This window comes from Falco rusticolus, chromosome 8 (assembly GCF_015220075.1).
Source record: "Falco rusticolus isolate bFalRus1 chromosome 8, bFalRus1.pri, whole genome shotgun sequence".
Lineage (NCBI taxonomy): Eukaryota > Metazoa > Chordata > Aves > Falconiformes > Falconidae > Falco > Falco rusticolus.
Genome location: NC_051194.1, coordinates 59,352,655 through 59,367,137, shown reverse-complemented (window position 1 = coordinate 59,367,137; position 14,483 = coordinate 59,352,655). Strand labels below are relative to the sequence as shown.

Genomic DNA, 14,483 nt, shown 5'->3' with positions numbered 1-14,483 from the left:
TCTTGCCTCAGGGACCGATGCAGGGCCGTGGTCCAGCCTCTGTTGTCCTGATGACCGGGTCTCACCCCAAAAGCACATCTCGGGGGGGGGGGGGGGGGGGGCTGTGCCGGGGGGAGAGGGGATGCGGCAATGTTGCTCTAAGCCCAGCAGGCACGGCCGGGACCCTCTGGGACGTGGCACAGCCCAGACTGTAACAGATGAAGGGGGGGCAGAAATAAATCTAAGCGGCTATGGGCAGCGGGGCGTTAAATCACCGGGGGGGGAGCCGGGGCGGCGGGCAGCGTCTCCCCAGGGATGCTGCCGCGCCCGCCCGGCGGGATGCAGGGCCCCGCAGCCCAGAGGCCACGGCGGATGGGCAGGGAGCTGCGGCGGCTGGAGGGAGCCGGGTGCCCCGTCCCCGCGGCGGGGTGCGCAGGTGGCGCTGCGGGGGGGTTCCCCCACCTCGCGGGCTGCCGGAGCCGCTTTGCCGGGGAGTGGCCGGGCTGCTCCTCCTCCTCTTCCTTTCCCTTCCCCTCCCCTTCCTCCTATCCGCTGCAATGTGGGCCTTGTGGTCCACCCCCCGCCGCCCCGCACATGGATCCCGACTGCATTCCCTGAGGGCCCCCGCACCCTCCTCCTCCTCGTCCTCCTCGCCTTCGCTGCGGATCCTGCTCCGGCGCGGCGGGGCCGCGGGGATCCCGGGACCCCCCCACACCGCGGCCGAGCAGGTGCGGGCCGCCGCCCCCATGCCCGCCGCCCCCCAGGTACGGCCTGGGCTGCGGGGGGGTGCGGGGTGCTGGGCTGCCCCCGGTGCTGGGGTGCCCGGGGAACCGGGGATGCGGGGTGCCCCCAAGGTGCGCAGGGTGCCCTGCCTCAAGGTTAGCGGGTGCCGCGCCCCGCCCCCCCCCCAACACCCTCCACCACGTGCACCCAAGCCCGCCACGTGAAGCAGCCACCCATCCCTTCGGTGCTGGGGTGGGGGGCAGAGAGGTGCCCACACGGTGGGCGAAGGAGTATTTTGAGGAGCTTCCCACCCTTATCTGGGGAAGGTGCCCCAGGGGCTCGTGCAACCCCGTACCCTGCCTGCTCGGTGGAACCCCAAAAATGCGTTGTGCATCCGCAGCATCACTTCTGTGCCATCCGCTGCCGGGAGAGCGTTCCCCCCGCTGTCCCATCTGGGCTGCGATGGCTATGGGTCCCCGCGGAGCCGTGCCTGAGCTTGGCCACCCACATCGCCCACGGCCCTGGGTTGACAGCCAGGTAGCATGACAGTAATCCCTTGTCAAGGTCATGCCATGATAGCCCAGCGATAACCAGGTTCACACGGTGATAACCGCTCGAGCTCTGCTCCCTCTCCTCTGCCTGGCTTGCACCAGGGCAGAGGGACAACAGCACCGAGTTGGAAGCATCCCCCTGGGACTTGCACCCACTCACCTCGAGCGGCAGCAGCTCCATGGATGGTCTGCAGAGGTGCAGGTGGGTCTGGCCAGATGGGTTCAGGGCTGGCATCCCTGCATGGGGGGGGTACACATGCCAGGAGTTAGGAGACAGCGCTCCCCGGAACGGTGGCACGGGGGCAGCTGCACAGAACTGCATCCTGGCTGTAGCGCACATGGTTTCCTTTGAGCTGGGGGTAAAGCACGTGTATCCATTCTGGGTAAATGTGAAAGGAAGTGGGGAGCATCTGCTTCCAAAACAGGTTTAGAGCAGGGGGTGGAAAACAGCCCACTGGGGTCCCAGCACGTGTGGCAGGGGAGCTGCCCCGCAGCGAGGTGACGATCGCTCACATCCGCAGCCCAGTTCGGGGACGAGCGAGTGATGGGGCATAGTCCAGGCACTTGTGGCTGGCAGGGGCCCCAGGCAGGCACGGCATGGCACAGCACTGGGGTGGGCATTCGGGGGGGGGTTTAGCCCCCTCTCCTTGCCCCTTGCCCTTCACAGCACAGCGGGGAGGCTGCAGTGCTCCACCTGGCACCCAAGCCAGCTCTGGGCGATAGCTGGCTGGCGGTAAGCGAGCACTGAATCCCTGCCCCGTGCCCCAGGGATCTGTTAAAGAGGTAGGGGTATTTATTTAAGAGGTAGGGGTATTTATTTAAGAGGTAGGGGCAGTTTGCCTACCTGTGAGCTTGCTGGGGCAAATAGGCACCCCGCTTCCCCCTGCTGCTTTTGGTGCTGATCATGACTGGTTCTTCCCTGCCAGCACTGGTACCGGCTAGTTCCCCCAGTAGCCACGTGCATTTTCTGGGGGGGCTCTTCAGAGGTGAGGCCCCCAGTCTTGTCGTGCAGGATGGCAGAGGAAGGGCATGGACTGGGACCATGGACTTATTTTTAATGACTGTGATTAGTTGTTCTGCAATTAGCAGGGTAATCGGGTTTCTAGACCTTGCTCCCATGGTGTGGATTGGCACACGTGGATTTTTATGACTCAAAAAGCACCATTTATGGCTCAAAACCCGCCACTTTTTGAGGAAGTAGGGAGCAGTGGGAGGACACCCAGGCCAGGCTTCTCCCTTCCCTGCCTTCATCTCGTGACTGCTAATCGGCCCTACTTTGTGCTGCCAGCTTTGCTGCAGCCAAACCTCAGGATTTGAATATTTAATCCCCCTCCAGACCATGAACCTCATGGCATTTTGCATTTTCCCCAGGCCAGGCGATACCACCCGAGCATTGTGACCTGCCGGGGGACTGCTGAGGGCCAGGGGATTGCCAAGGGGCAGCTGCTTTTCTGTGGCTTGGCTAACGTCCCGCCGACTGCCCAGCTAGTGTAATAACAGCACGGGCGGCTCTGCGCCCGGTGTGCACATTAGCTCGCTTTTACAACCGGCGCAGTGCCTGTGGCTGCTGCCGTCTCCCTCCGGAGCATCCTCGGCACAGGGCATCTGCATCCCTCTGTCTCCAGGTCTGCAGCAGAGTGACTCGGCTCAGGGAAGTGTTGCTTTGGGGAGGGGGTAAAACCCCACTGACTCTTAAAAGGGAGAAAGAGGAGGTGATGGAAGCCAAGCATGCCCTGCTTCAGAGCTTGGTGCATCCAGGTTCTTTTATACCAGATTTACAAATGCTGCCCGAAATGCCCCCCCCCCGGCTTTTGCACAGTGAGACACGCAGTTGCTTTTCTTCTTGCAAGAACATGTCCTGCGGAGAAGGTAGTGGTATTTATTTGCCTTGTGATTCTGGAGGAATTTGAGCCCATGCCAAATGCTTTCTCCCCAGAAACTGCAGCGGCGTGGCTTTCGATGCGTCGGAGAGCGCCTGCGGCCAAAGAGGGGCTGCCTGGCCTGGCAAAGCCCATCTAGCTGACCGTCCCCAGGATAACACTGCTGTCCTGCTGCAGAGCCGGCGGAACCATGCCCAAGAAGGATGATGATGCCAAAAAGCCAGCATCAGAGACGCTGCCGGACCAGCGCTGGAAGCTACAAGTCTTCTACCTCTGCTTCTATGGCTTTATGACACAGATCCGGCCCGGGGAGAGCTTCATCACCCCATATCTCCTGGGGGCTGACAAGAACTTCACACAGCCAGAGGTGAGTCGCAGGCAGCGTGTCCTCCCCGACATCCCCCTTTGTGGCCACAGTCACCACCCTGGGGCTGGCCGGAGCATCCTCCTGTGGTCCTGGGGCATGGAGGGGTGCAGGTGTGCCACGTCCTGGGCAAGGTGGCACGCGGTGAGGCGTGGCGATGCTTTTTGGGAGGGAGAAGGTGGTGCAGTATGGGTCCAGGTGGCAGCATGTCCCCGTCTCACTGGGCTGTGAGGTTGCCCTGTCCCCAAAGTCCCAGGCTGAACTTTCCCTGGCGTAAGACCGTGTGGCCAGGGTGGCAGCCAATTCTGGGGGGTGATGCCTGAACCCTGCCCACCTGGGCAGCCAGTGGGATGGCGGAGGGTGGCTGGGTGGGGGGGGTGGCTGGGAGGAGCCCCATCCCATCCCACCAGCGAGACCCTCCCATGCTGGCGCGGTGCAGAGTGGGGGGCGCGGGGCTGGGCACCACCAGGCTGCTGGCAGCGATGGGGTTAGATGAGGAAGGGCCATGTGTTGTTGTGCCCTGACCAAGGGATGCTGGCCCCAGTCCAGCAAGCTCTGCATCTGTGGGAACGCTGCGTTCTCGGCACAGGAAGGGGGCAAGGGTCAGCCAGGCCCCCGGCCGAGCACGCCGCAGGACACATTCTTCCCCAAGGAAGCGCCACGATGGTAGTCAGCAGCTGACGCCCACCCGAACCGCGTTCCTCTGGGCTGGGGGCACCCCCCAGGGATGTGTCCCGTGCTTAGCCCCTCCTTGCACGCACGGCAGGTGACCAACGTGATCACACCGGTGCTGACCTACTCCTACATGGCCGTACTGGTACCCATTTTCCTGCTGACGGACTACCTGCGCTACAAGCCGGTGCTGGTGCTGCAGAGCCTAAGCCATATCTCCATTTGGCTGCTGCTTGTGTTGGGCACCTCTGTCCTGGCCATGCAGCTGATGGAGTTCTTCTACAGCATCACCATGGCTGCCCGCATCGCCTACTCCTCCTACATCTTCTCCCTTGTCACTCCATCCCGCTACCAGCGTATGGCCAGCTACTCTCGCTCTGCTGTCCTCCTGGGTGTCTTCACCAGCTCAGTGCTGGGCCAGCTCTGTGTCACCTTGGGCGGCGTCTCCTTCCTCACCCTCAACTACATCTCGTTGGGCTTCGTCAGCTTTGGCCTCATCCTCACCCTCTTCCTCGAGCGGCCCCGGCGCAGTCTTTTCTTCAACCGGCCCGAGGGGGCTGCTGACGAGGCTGCACCCGCTGAGCTGGACGAGATGGCTGGGGGGGGTGGTGGTGGGGGGACGCGGGGCTGGCGGGAGGTGGTACTGTGCCGTATGCTGCGGGAGGTGGGAGTGTTGGCCAGGCAACCCCAGCTCCGGCTCTGGTCCTTGTGGTGGGTCTTCAACTCAGCTGGTTACTACCTGATGCTGTACTATGTGCAGATCCTCTGGAACGAGATCTACCCTGCCACAGACAAACGCCAGGTGTACAATGGAGGGGTGGATGCTGCCTCCACGCTGCTGGGTATGCTTGCCTGGGCTGGGGACACCAGATATGTGGGAGGACACCCCAGTTTGACTGCTTCCCCTGGGAGTGGCTGGGGACACCGGGGATGCAGGGGGACACTCCCATCCTGCTGCATTCCTGCAACTGGCGGTCCTTATGGCATTTTGGGGGGTGCAGGGAGTGGCAGTAGTGATGAGATGAGCATCATTAGATGAGATGAGCATCACTAGGCTGGGGAACACAAGGTGGTCCCAAGCTGACGAGGTGCTCACACCATCCTTCATCTCCTCCCCAGGGGCTGGTGCTTCTTTTGCTGCTGGCTATGTGAAGATCCACTGGGCGCTGTGGTCAGAGCTGGTGATCGGCGTGGTGACAGCTTTCCAGGCGGGGCTGCTCCTGCTGATGAACACTACTAGCAACATCTGGCTGTGCTACACTGCCTACGTTCTCTTCCGTGGCTCCTACCAGTTCCTGGTACCCATTGCCATGTGCGTGGTACCCCTAGGGAGCTGCTCCCACCCTGGCAGCCAGGCTGGTACCAGGGGTTCACTGATGCCCTTCTGTTTCCCAGTTTCCAGATCGCTACTTCCCTCTCGAAAGAGCTCTGTGCACTGGTCTTCGGGGTCAACACCTTCTTCGCCACCGTGCTGAAGACCATCATCACCATCATCGTGGCTGACAGGAGGGGCTTGGGCTTGTCTGTGCATCCCCAGGTAAGGACTGGGGGACATCTAGGATGGAGGTGGTCCCCTAATGGTGTGGGATAAAGGTGGGGCTGCAAGTGTCATTCTCTCCCCCTTCCTCTCCTGCAGTTTTACGTGTATTTTGGTTATTTCACACTACTGGCGGTCACCTACCTGCTGTCAGCTGTCAGCGTGGGCATCCGGCACAGCCGCCACAAGCAGCCAGCGGAGCAGGCCTTGGCCAAGGAGTTGTGCCAGCTCCCCGCTGAGGTGCCAGCACCGGAGAAGAGCCTGGAGGCAGGCGCCGTGTGAGCCTGAGTGCTGGCACTGTGACCCCCGGGGCTGGGTCGCAGCTCCATAAATGAGCATCACTGTCAATGTGTACTTGGTCTCCTGTCCCACCGTCTGTCCTCTGCGCCGGTCCGTTGAGGACATAACCCCTTGGGATCAGTTTTCTGATCCGTGGGGGCAGGGCTGTGCCCCCCCCCCCCCCCCCCCAACCTGCAGACACTGCCAGAGCAGAGGCAGGATGTCCGCGGCTGCCACCACCAGGTACGATGCTGGGGTCCAGGGGGTCTCCCGGCTACCAGCTCCCCATCATTGTGCAGAGTCAGGCTACAAGAGGATAACATTTCTTTATTCAGTGCCTTTAGAAAATGGTTTATAGAACACAACTGTCAAAAAAAAAAATAAAGATCCACAGGCTTTAAATTGCATTAATTACACAAAATACAGTAGACTGTAAGAAATGGAGACTGTGTGACTCGCACAGCTTTTATGGTAATAATTTCCATACAATAACAAAAAGCTAGTTACAGATTTGTCTTTTTTTTCTTTCTTTCTTTCTTGTTTTTTAGCACCTTGGTTTTGCCCACACCGATTCAAACCAGCTTTGCTGTGCCTTGGCCCTTGGGGCGCAGCAAAGGTGGCATGGGGAGGGGGGGTGATGGCAGTGCCCTCGGTACCACATGTGCTCAACACGCACATGCACGTAAACACATGCCAAGGGCGTGCTTGGCCCCACATCGGAGCCACCCCATTGCCCCGCTCCCGGCGCTGGCCTGCGTGTGTCTGTACCCGGGGTGTGGGGGCACGGCTGGGAGTCCCGAGGGTGTGCAGAGGGGATGGGGGCGACCAGACCCCCTCCCCTGGGCTCGTGAGCTTGCTGGCTGTGAGGTGAACGTGAGGATGATGATGGGGGACTGGGTGGAATGGTCCTTACCTGGGGAGGACGGAGACCATCTGGGGGAGCCCCAGCACTGCCACGGGATGGTCCCTTGCTTGGGTGGGATGCCGGAGTTTTGGCTGGAGAAGACCCCCTGGCCCCAGCAGCAGGGATTTGGGTCTGACCCCAAGCTCCTGGCGAGGACATTGCAGGGCTGCGGAGTGGTCAGAGGAACACCCCCAGGCTCTCCAGGAGGGCACACCGCATGGCAGCACCAAAATCTCCCTGCTGAGCATCCTCCTGCCCAGCCACCCCAAAAAGAGCATCTGAGCTGAAGTGGTTAAATATTAGGCGTTAGAAGTGGAGCGAGAGGAGGGGGAGGAAGGCAGCCAGCCCACAGCTGCCCTGCTGCAGGTGGGACACTAGCCCCTGCCAACCCAGGGCAGGGGCGATGGCAGTACTCTTTGGCTTCAGGTCTGCGGGAGAAGAAAACCCTGTGGGGCGAGGGTGGGTGCATGGAGGGGGCTGAGGACCACAGAAGTGCTGGGGTGCAGGCTGGCCCTCCCCTCCCCAGGGAGATGCGGGGTACCCAGGGGATGGGAAGGTGTCACTTTTTGGCAGCAGTCATGAAGCTGTTCTCAATGCAGAGGACGACAAAGGTGTGCTGGCAGCTGCTGGCCACTTGCTCCAGCAGCTTGCCAGAGCCCAGCGAGGAAGCCTGGCCGGTGGCGGTATGCTCCTCTGTCCGCCACGTCTCGCAGTAGCTCTCAGGCAAGCGCCGGCCCTTGGCATCTGAGCCGTGCCAGACACTCTTCTGTGGCCTGGAAAGGAGAAAGGTGGGGGGCAGCTGTTGGCCCCCACGCTCTAGACCCCATCTCCCCTCTTTCCCCATCATTCAATCCTGCACTCACCATCCCGCATCCCGCAGCACATCCCGGCCATCGAAGGAGAGGATGCGGGCTCCGGCTCGCAGTGGGGCCCCACTACCCGTGAAAAGGGCTTCCCAGTTACTGAAGAGCACTTCGTCCTGGTGGAGGGGGTGGAGAAAGGAGGGGGGGGGGGGGAAGGGGGAGTGTCAACCCTGCCTGCACCCCGAGAGCATCGCCCCAGCAGCCTCCAGGCAGGCGATGCTTCATGGTCACTGCCATGCAGAGAGATGGAAGTTTTGGGATGCCCTGCATCCCTTGGAGCTCACAGGGTGCTGGGAAGGGGATGGGGACACACAAATACCCGGAGGTTGACGATGGGCACGGCGGCACGGTCGGCCCTGCGCACGATGCTGTAGAGGTCCTGCAGGCGGGAGGAGAGGAAGGCGCGGAAGGTGCCGGCCAGCCCGACCTGCCGGGCTTGCTGGAAGCACTGGAAATCAGCACCTCGAATGCCACGCATGCCACCGCTCAGCGGGGCGTTCAGGGCCACCAGGTGAAGCTGCAAAGAAGGGACAACAGGGCTTGAGGGACATACATGGCTTTGGCCACTGTCACCACCTCCTGTCAGTTGGCACTTGGCACTCACAGCGGGCTGGAAGTCCTGGTGCACGTGGGCAGCCACGGGGGCTGGATCCGGCCGGCGGTGGATGTAGTAGCTGTTGAGAAGCTCGTGCTGGTGATGGAGCAGAGGCTGCTCTGGCAGGCGGTGCTGGTTGGCCACCACCTCATCCCCACGCCAGGGTCGGGCAGTGGGTGGTAGGCCATGGTTGCGGAGGGGATGCAGGGGTCCACGGGGCTGGAGGGGGGACTGGGCACCAGCATAGTGGACACTGGGTGGCTTGTCATACACCTCGTTGTCCTGGGGACGGAAGGGGAGACAGGCTGAGGGTTGGCGCTGCCCAGGGTGGGGATGGGGATGAGGATGGAGATGGGGATGGGGATTGAGGTGGCTGGGGATGGATGGAGATGGGGATGGGATGAGGATGGAGACAGGGGTGGATAGAGATGGGGATGGGATGAGGAAAGATGAGCATGGGGGACAGGGGACTCACCAGAGCTGAACTGGGGATCAGGTTGTGTTCCTCCAGCTGCAAGAGCACAGCACATCAGATCCCTGCTGCCCCCCTCTCCTCTTCCTTGCGCATGGGTGGGGGACCCCCAAGCATCGCCAAAAGACACCACCGAAACCCCAGGGCGATGTCATCTGCACTCCCACAGAGCCAGACAGTGCAACCCAAGGCGGGGTGCCTCTCCAGCCCCCACCACTCACCAGCACCCGTCGGAAGCCCCCGCGCAGGCGGACGTAGAGCTCTTGCCGGTCGGTCAGGAAGACAAGGCTGCCCTCAGGCAGCTCGTTTGCGCTGCTCAGCATCGCCTGGTAGGTTGGCAGGGCACGCAGCTGCAGGCACAACCCAGCGGGCGGCTCAGGGCTCGGCCAGCCAGCCCATGGGCAACCCTCTGCCAGAGCCCCGACTCACCCCCAAGGACACCGTGCTAGTGCCTGGCGGTCCCGGGGGTCCTGGTGGTCCAGGGGGTCCAGGGATGCTGATAGCTGGGAGCAGGGAAGAAGGGTGGAATAGAGAGGGCTGCAGCACAGGGAGGGATGCAGGGGGTGCAGGGAGGGATGTGAGGGTGGCAGGGCAGGTACTCACCTTGTCTGTGGGGACCTGGGAAGGAGGGTGGCCCAGGTGGCCCAGGCGGGCCAGGAGGGCCCTGCCGCCCCTCGTATCCGATACCAGGGGGGCCCTGAGGTCCAGGAGGCCCTGGTGGCCCAACGATACTGTCCCCCTTGGGACCCTAGGCAGTGCAAAAGAGCATCCCTGGAGCAAAGCACCCGGGGATGCTGCCCCCACCCCTGCCCCTCTTCGCACGCTGTGCCATGGGGTACTCACCGGCAGCCCAGGGTAGCCCTGGGGCCCTGGAGGCCCTGGCAGCCCAGAGATGCTGGGACCATAGAGTGGGGTGCTGCCTGGCTCTCCCTTCTCACCCTTGGGACCTGCATCTCCCTTGTCACCCTGCGGGATGACACAGCCTTTGGGTGAGCGACTGGGGCGCACCCTGGTACCCCAAATTGTGCTGAGTGCCAGCCCTGCGAGCCACCACCAGCAGGCAAAGGGCTTACCCGCAGGTTGGCACCGAAGTGACTTGGGTCGTAGGGGAAGTGGCCTGCGGAGAGGGAGAGGAGGGAAGAGGAGAGCCGGGATGGGCAAGAGCCACCCCCTGCGCACCTCTGCCTGCAGGGACCTGTCACCTACCTGGGGGTCCCGGGGCTCCTGGATCGCCTTTCTCTCCCTTTTGTCCTGGAAGCTGGTGGAAACCTGTGGGGTGCAGTGGAGATGCCATTTCAGCATTGCAGCATCCTAGCCCCAGCTCTAACAGAAGGGGTCTGCCCTCCTCCCCTCCACCTCCCCTCCCTCCTGCCTTGCCGGGGTCCCCAGACTGCTCAGAGGGGGCTGGGACTCCCTTACCAGGGAAGGCTGGCAGCATGGGATGGCCAGAGTCGCTGAAGGCCTGCAGGGATGCAAAGGAAGCAGCTGCAGAGACAGCAGCATTCTCGGGGGGACACCCCTCAATGTGATGCTGATGACAGCCTCATGTACCAGCCCTGGCTGGGATGCCACCAGAGCATCCTCCATCCCTTCCAACCAGGCAGGGGGCACTGGGGGGACAGTCACCAGTCCTCAGCACCCCTATCATGGTGACCATGTTGTTACTCACATTGCTGCTGTCATAGACTATGCTGCCAGGTGGCCCAGGGGGGCCAGGAGGTCCTGGGGGTCCTGGGGGACCCTGCAGGGGGAAAGAAGATGTGTCAGGGTTCTGCAAAGTGGACAGTCCCTGTGGAGGGGACACTGGAGGCATGCCCTGCCCCAGAGGAGCAACCAGTGAGGCACGTGCCCTTTGCCAAAGGGATTTGGGTCCACAGGGAGATCCTCAGTGCGTCTCCCCAGCTCTGCTGGGCCAGTGGTCAGGGGAGGGGGCTGCACCAGTGCTCACCCGCAAGCCCAGCATGCTACTGACATCCGCAGGGTCACCTTTCTCACCCTTCAGCCCATTCATGCCAGGACGTCCCTGTGGATGAGTAGCACAGGTAAGCCTCCTCCCTATCCCCTTGACAATCCTAGGGTGATGTCCCTGGTGTCACCTCTGATGCCCTTGCATCACCTCTGACACCCAGGCATTGCCTCCGACACCCTGGCATCACCCCGTCCCTTGGGGATATGACAAGGTTTGGGGTTCAGCAAGTGCAAGACGTGCAAACAGGGTAGAGGGATGTGGTGGACGAGGTGGAGGGGGACAGGCGGAGGGTGGCTGAGGGGACAAACAAACCAGGAGTAGGTCTTACGGGTCTGCCTGGAAAGCCGATCTCTCCTTTCATCCCTGCTCGTCCCTGGGGACCCTGCAGGGGAGAGAAGATGAGGATGAGGGTACTCAAGAGTGGGGGCAACCCCTTGCCCCACTGTCCTGGATCAGCCCCGTCGCTCCCCAAGGGATATGAGGAGGATGGTGATGGTGACTTACCGAAGGTCCCATCGGTCCCCGTAGCCCTGGCTCCCCCTTCAGACAGTGGAAAAGGAAAGGGCATCACCACCGGGACCATGTGGCACCCATTGCATAGGGATGTGCCCCCCCCCCCCCCATTCCTGCAGCACACCCACCTTTTCTCCTTTCACCTTCGCAGTGACCACGGTCCCATCGGGGCTGATGATGACGCCAGGCTCCCCCTTCTCCCCCTGCAAGAGAGACAGAGGCATGAGAGGAGATGAAGGGACCAGGCTCCCTCCCGTGGCAGGGCTGGCATCACCACTGGAACCCAGTGGTCACGCAGAATGGGGGACCAGGAGTGCAACCACCCCACGGGCAGAGGTGACCCAGAGCAATTACCTTCAACCCTGGGGGGCCCTGGGGACCAGATGACCCTTGGTCTCCTTTTGGTCCCACTGGTCCCTGCAAAGAGGAGCACAGAGCCCACGTCAGCCCTGACCCACTAAAAGCAGACCCCAAACCCCACCCTCCAGCACCCCCCAGCACCGCTGTGACAAAGTGCGGCAGGACCGACAAGCAGAGGTTTCACCAAACCATGCCCGGAGCTTTCACCGGGGCCACCCCTGTGGTCCCCAGCCCTGCCAACAACTCACCGGGAAGCCAGCGTGACCTGGTCGGCCCTGCAGAGAGAAGCAGATGCTTGTAAGAGCAAACCCCTCCTTTCCAAGAACCTGGGTGCCCTCCAGGCACTGCTGGAGAGGTGGGTATGGCTGGCAGGAGGGCACCTACCTCTGGACCAGGCAAAACTGCCAAAGACTTCTGGAAAAAGAGGCAAAAATGGGGTTATTTTACCCTGAGCTTTGCTCTGAAGAGGTCAGAGCTCCTGGAGAGACCTCCCTCGGTCCCCCCCCACAATGGGTGCTGGGCAGACCACTTCCCCCCTGCCAATTTTAGCTTCCCCCAGCTGTGGTGACGCCAGGTGTCATCACTTACGTCTTCACTTGAGAGAGTGATGACCTGTCCAGGAGGACCAGGCGGACCGGGGGGGCCAGGTAGTCCCACACCATCTTGGCCTCGCTCACCCTGGAAGACACAAGCCATCAGGCCCTGGGCCACTCCCAGCCGGTCCCCATCCTTGTCCCCAGCCTGGTGGCACCTACCTTCTCGCCGGGGCTGCCTCTGTCACCCTTGGGGCCCTGGAAGGAGGAGCAGGTAGGGGTGAACTTTCTGCTTGGCACCACATACAGCCGGACCCTGGCTCACAGGTAGGGAACCCCTCCTGCCCACGGCTCAGCAAAATCTTTCAGGCCACCCCCCTCTGCCTGCAACGTCCAGGCAGTGGGCCACGTTGGGACGCTTTTGGGTGGAGGTGGTGGCAAACAGGGTGGTGAGCTGATGGCGATGGGGTCCTAAGCAGCATGGACACTCCTGACACGCAGTGAGCCTGGTCCCAGAGCAGGGGAACAGCCAAGAGCACTGGTGGTGGGGGGCGCAAATTTCAGCTGCTGGGCATGGAGCTGCTGCCAGTGGCCCTGAAATGACCATGGGTGCCCTGCCTGGAGCGAGGGGGCTTTCGGAAAGGAGGAGCTGATGGTCCTACCTGTGGTCCGGGGAAGCCCTCCAGGCCAGGGCGGCCATCCACGCCAGGCACACCAGCATCTCCCTGCAACGAGGTATGGGAAAGGGCAAGATGCAGCACAGAGCATCCTCCCGACAGCCCCAGGTCGGGGAGCACAGGGGTCCTGCCCAGTGCCCTGCAAACCCAGGTGCTCACACAGAGCCTGTCCCAACCTCCCAGTGCTCCTACCTTCAGTCCCGGCAAGCCGGGCTGCCCAGGGCTGCCGACCTCACCCTGCAAGGAAAGACATGTCAGAGCAGGAGCATCCCCACAAGCTGCTGTGGGCATCCTGCCTGAATAGAGCCAGGCTCCTGCAGCTGGCTCCGGCGAGGGGCAAGGAAGGTGTTTGAAGGGTTCCTCACCTTCACCCCCGGCAGTCCCGGTACCCCCTGCAAGCAACAAGAAGGGGGCCATGAGCATTGGGTGGTGGCAGGGGACACAATGGCAGGGGATGCCCTGGGGAGCCCAGGATGGAGGAGAAGGAAGGGGAAAGAGTGGAGCTACCTGTGGTCCTTCAGGTCCTGGTGGTCCAGGGGAGCCGGAGGTGAATGGCAGCCCTGAGCCCTCCATGTCGCCCTAGGTGGAAGGAGGAGGAGGGGCTGAGCCATGTCTGCTCCCCCCTGCTCCAGTTCATCCCACCCCCCCATCACAAGGGTGATCACTTACAAATCCAGCCTCGTAGCCTGGCCCTGGTGGTCCTGGGGGACCGGGGGGCCCTGGCTGCCCTCGGGGTCCGATGGGCCCAGGAAGACCAGCTAAGCCCATTTCTCCTGGGGCTCCTGCTGGTCCCGCTTCTCCTTTGCTGCCCTGCAAAGGGGACAAGAGACAAGGTGACAACGATCCCTGACCAGAGCCTGCAAGCTGGGGGCAGCGCATCCCCTCTTGCATCCCCAAACTGTCCCTTGGGACAGGGCACAGATGCTCCCCTGTCCCCAGGGCAGAGGGGCTTTGCGGGAAGGGACACTGTCCGTCTCAGGCATCCTTCAACCTGGCTGTCCTCGGATGGCCCCGGCTCCCCATGCAATGTGCACAGTGGCCACCAGAGGCTCATCTAAAATCATAAATATGATTTTTTTTGCACATGTTGCTGGCTCCGATGCTGCAGCAGAGCTCAGTGCCGAGGGGGATGCTGGCAGGCACCTCGCTGTATGCTAGGGGTGCTGTGGCTCTTGGAGTGGCAGGATCAGTGCCTATGCCCGCTGCTGCCCCGTCTCGGTGCTGGCATCATCAAGAAACCTTAATTCTTGAGGCTTTTGCCCCCAGCTCAGGCTGCGGTGGATGGGTCATCCCAAGGGGCATCCTAGCCCCCAAGGGAGGGAAGCATCCCACCAAGCCTCTACCTCCACTCTTGGGGATTCGGGGCAGGAAGAAGCTGGAGCGGGCAGGCAGGTGAGTGATGCGTAGATGGGATGTTTTCCAGCGGGGTGTGGGCACCCAAACTCCCCCAAGAAAACCCTCTTTAGTGCCTCGAAACACCCTGCTCGTCTTTCCTGCCCACTTTCTGAGGCGGCAGCACCCAGAGCAAAGCCAAACGAGGGTGGTGGGAGCCAGGTGAGCATCCTGGGGATGGTCAGCAGCTCCATGCACCCTTAAGCTGCGGCATTGCTCT

At 62.1% G+C, this 14,483-nt stretch overlaps 2 protein-coding genes across 10 annotated transcripts in view; one reads left to right on the top strand and one right to left on the bottom strand.

Moving 5' to 3' along the window:
* Window positions 1-516: 516 nt before the first annotated feature.
* Window positions 517-6,421, top strand: SLC19A1 (solute carrier family 19 member 1). 6 transcript variants are annotated; one of them, XM_037396512.1, is made up of 6 exons: window positions 517-743; window positions 3,311-3,500; window positions 4,264-5,011; window positions 5,289-5,481; window positions 5,565-5,706; window positions 5,806-6,421. In XM_037396512.1, exons 2-6 carry the CDS (start codon window positions 3,324-3,326, stop codon window positions 5,986-5,988), a joined length of 1,443 nt encoding a protein of 480 aa, XP_037252409.1. In that variant the 5' UTR covers window positions 517-743; window positions 3,311-3,323; the 3' UTR covers window positions 5,989-6,421. The 6 variants fall into 6 exon arrangements, with proteins under 6 accessions (XP_037252409.1, XP_037252407.1, XP_037252405.1 ...); XM_037396510.1 differs by having other exon boundaries at window positions 3,190-3,500; XM_037396508.1 differs by lacking the exon at window positions 517-743 and adding an exon at window positions 912-1,449.
* The window catches only part of COL18A1 (collagen type XVIII alpha 1 chain), a 41,657-nt gene continuing 33,466 nt past the window's right edge, over window positions 6,293-14,483 (bottom strand). For all 4 annotated transcript variants that reach the window (XM_037396503.1, XM_037396504.1, XM_037396501.1 and 1 more), the window contains 27 exons: window positions 13,541-13,681; window positions 13,379-13,450; window positions 13,237-13,263; window positions 13,064-13,108; window positions 12,857-12,919; window positions 12,417-12,452; window positions 12,250-12,339; window positions 12,046-12,075; window positions 11,910-11,936; window positions 11,656-11,718; window positions 11,430-11,504; window positions 11,293-11,328; window positions 11,117-11,170; window positions 10,768-10,842; window positions 10,489-10,560; window positions 10,239-10,281; window positions 10,026-10,088; window positions 9,893-9,936; window positions 9,663-9,785; window positions 9,423-9,567; window positions 9,249-9,322; window positions 9,041-9,169; window positions 8,823-8,858; window positions 8,357-8,629; window positions 8,072-8,269; window positions 7,753-7,868; window positions 6,293-7,662 (listed from right to left, as the gene is read on the bottom strand). In XM_037396503.1, coding sequence (XP_037252400.1) covers window positions 7,449-7,662; window positions 7,753-7,868; window positions 8,072-8,269; window positions 8,357-8,629; window positions 8,823-8,858; window positions 9,041-9,169; window positions 9,249-9,322; window positions 9,423-9,567; window positions 9,663-9,785; window positions 9,893-9,936; window positions 10,026-10,088; window positions 10,239-10,281; window positions 10,489-10,560; window positions 10,768-10,842; window positions 11,117-11,170; window positions 11,293-11,328; window positions 11,430-11,504; window positions 11,656-11,718; window positions 11,910-11,936; window positions 12,046-12,075; window positions 12,250-12,339; window positions 12,417-12,452; window positions 12,857-12,919; window positions 13,064-13,108; window positions 13,237-13,263; window positions 13,379-13,450; window positions 13,541-13,681 — 2,364 coding nt within the window. In that variant the 3' untranslated portion in view covers window positions 6,293-7,448. The remainder of the gene's footprint in view (window positions 7,663-7,752; window positions 7,869-8,071; window positions 8,270-8,356; window positions 8,630-8,822; window positions 8,859-9,040; window positions 9,170-9,248; window positions 9,323-9,422; window positions 9,568-9,662; window positions 9,786-9,892; window positions 9,937-10,025; window positions 10,089-10,238; window positions 10,282-10,488; window positions 10,561-10,767; window positions 10,843-11,116; window positions 11,171-11,292; window positions 11,329-11,429; window positions 11,505-11,655; window positions 11,719-11,909; window positions 11,937-12,045; window positions 12,076-12,249; window positions 12,340-12,416; window positions 12,453-12,856; window positions 12,920-13,063; window positions 13,109-13,236; window positions 13,264-13,378; window positions 13,451-13,540; window positions 13,682-14,483) is intronic.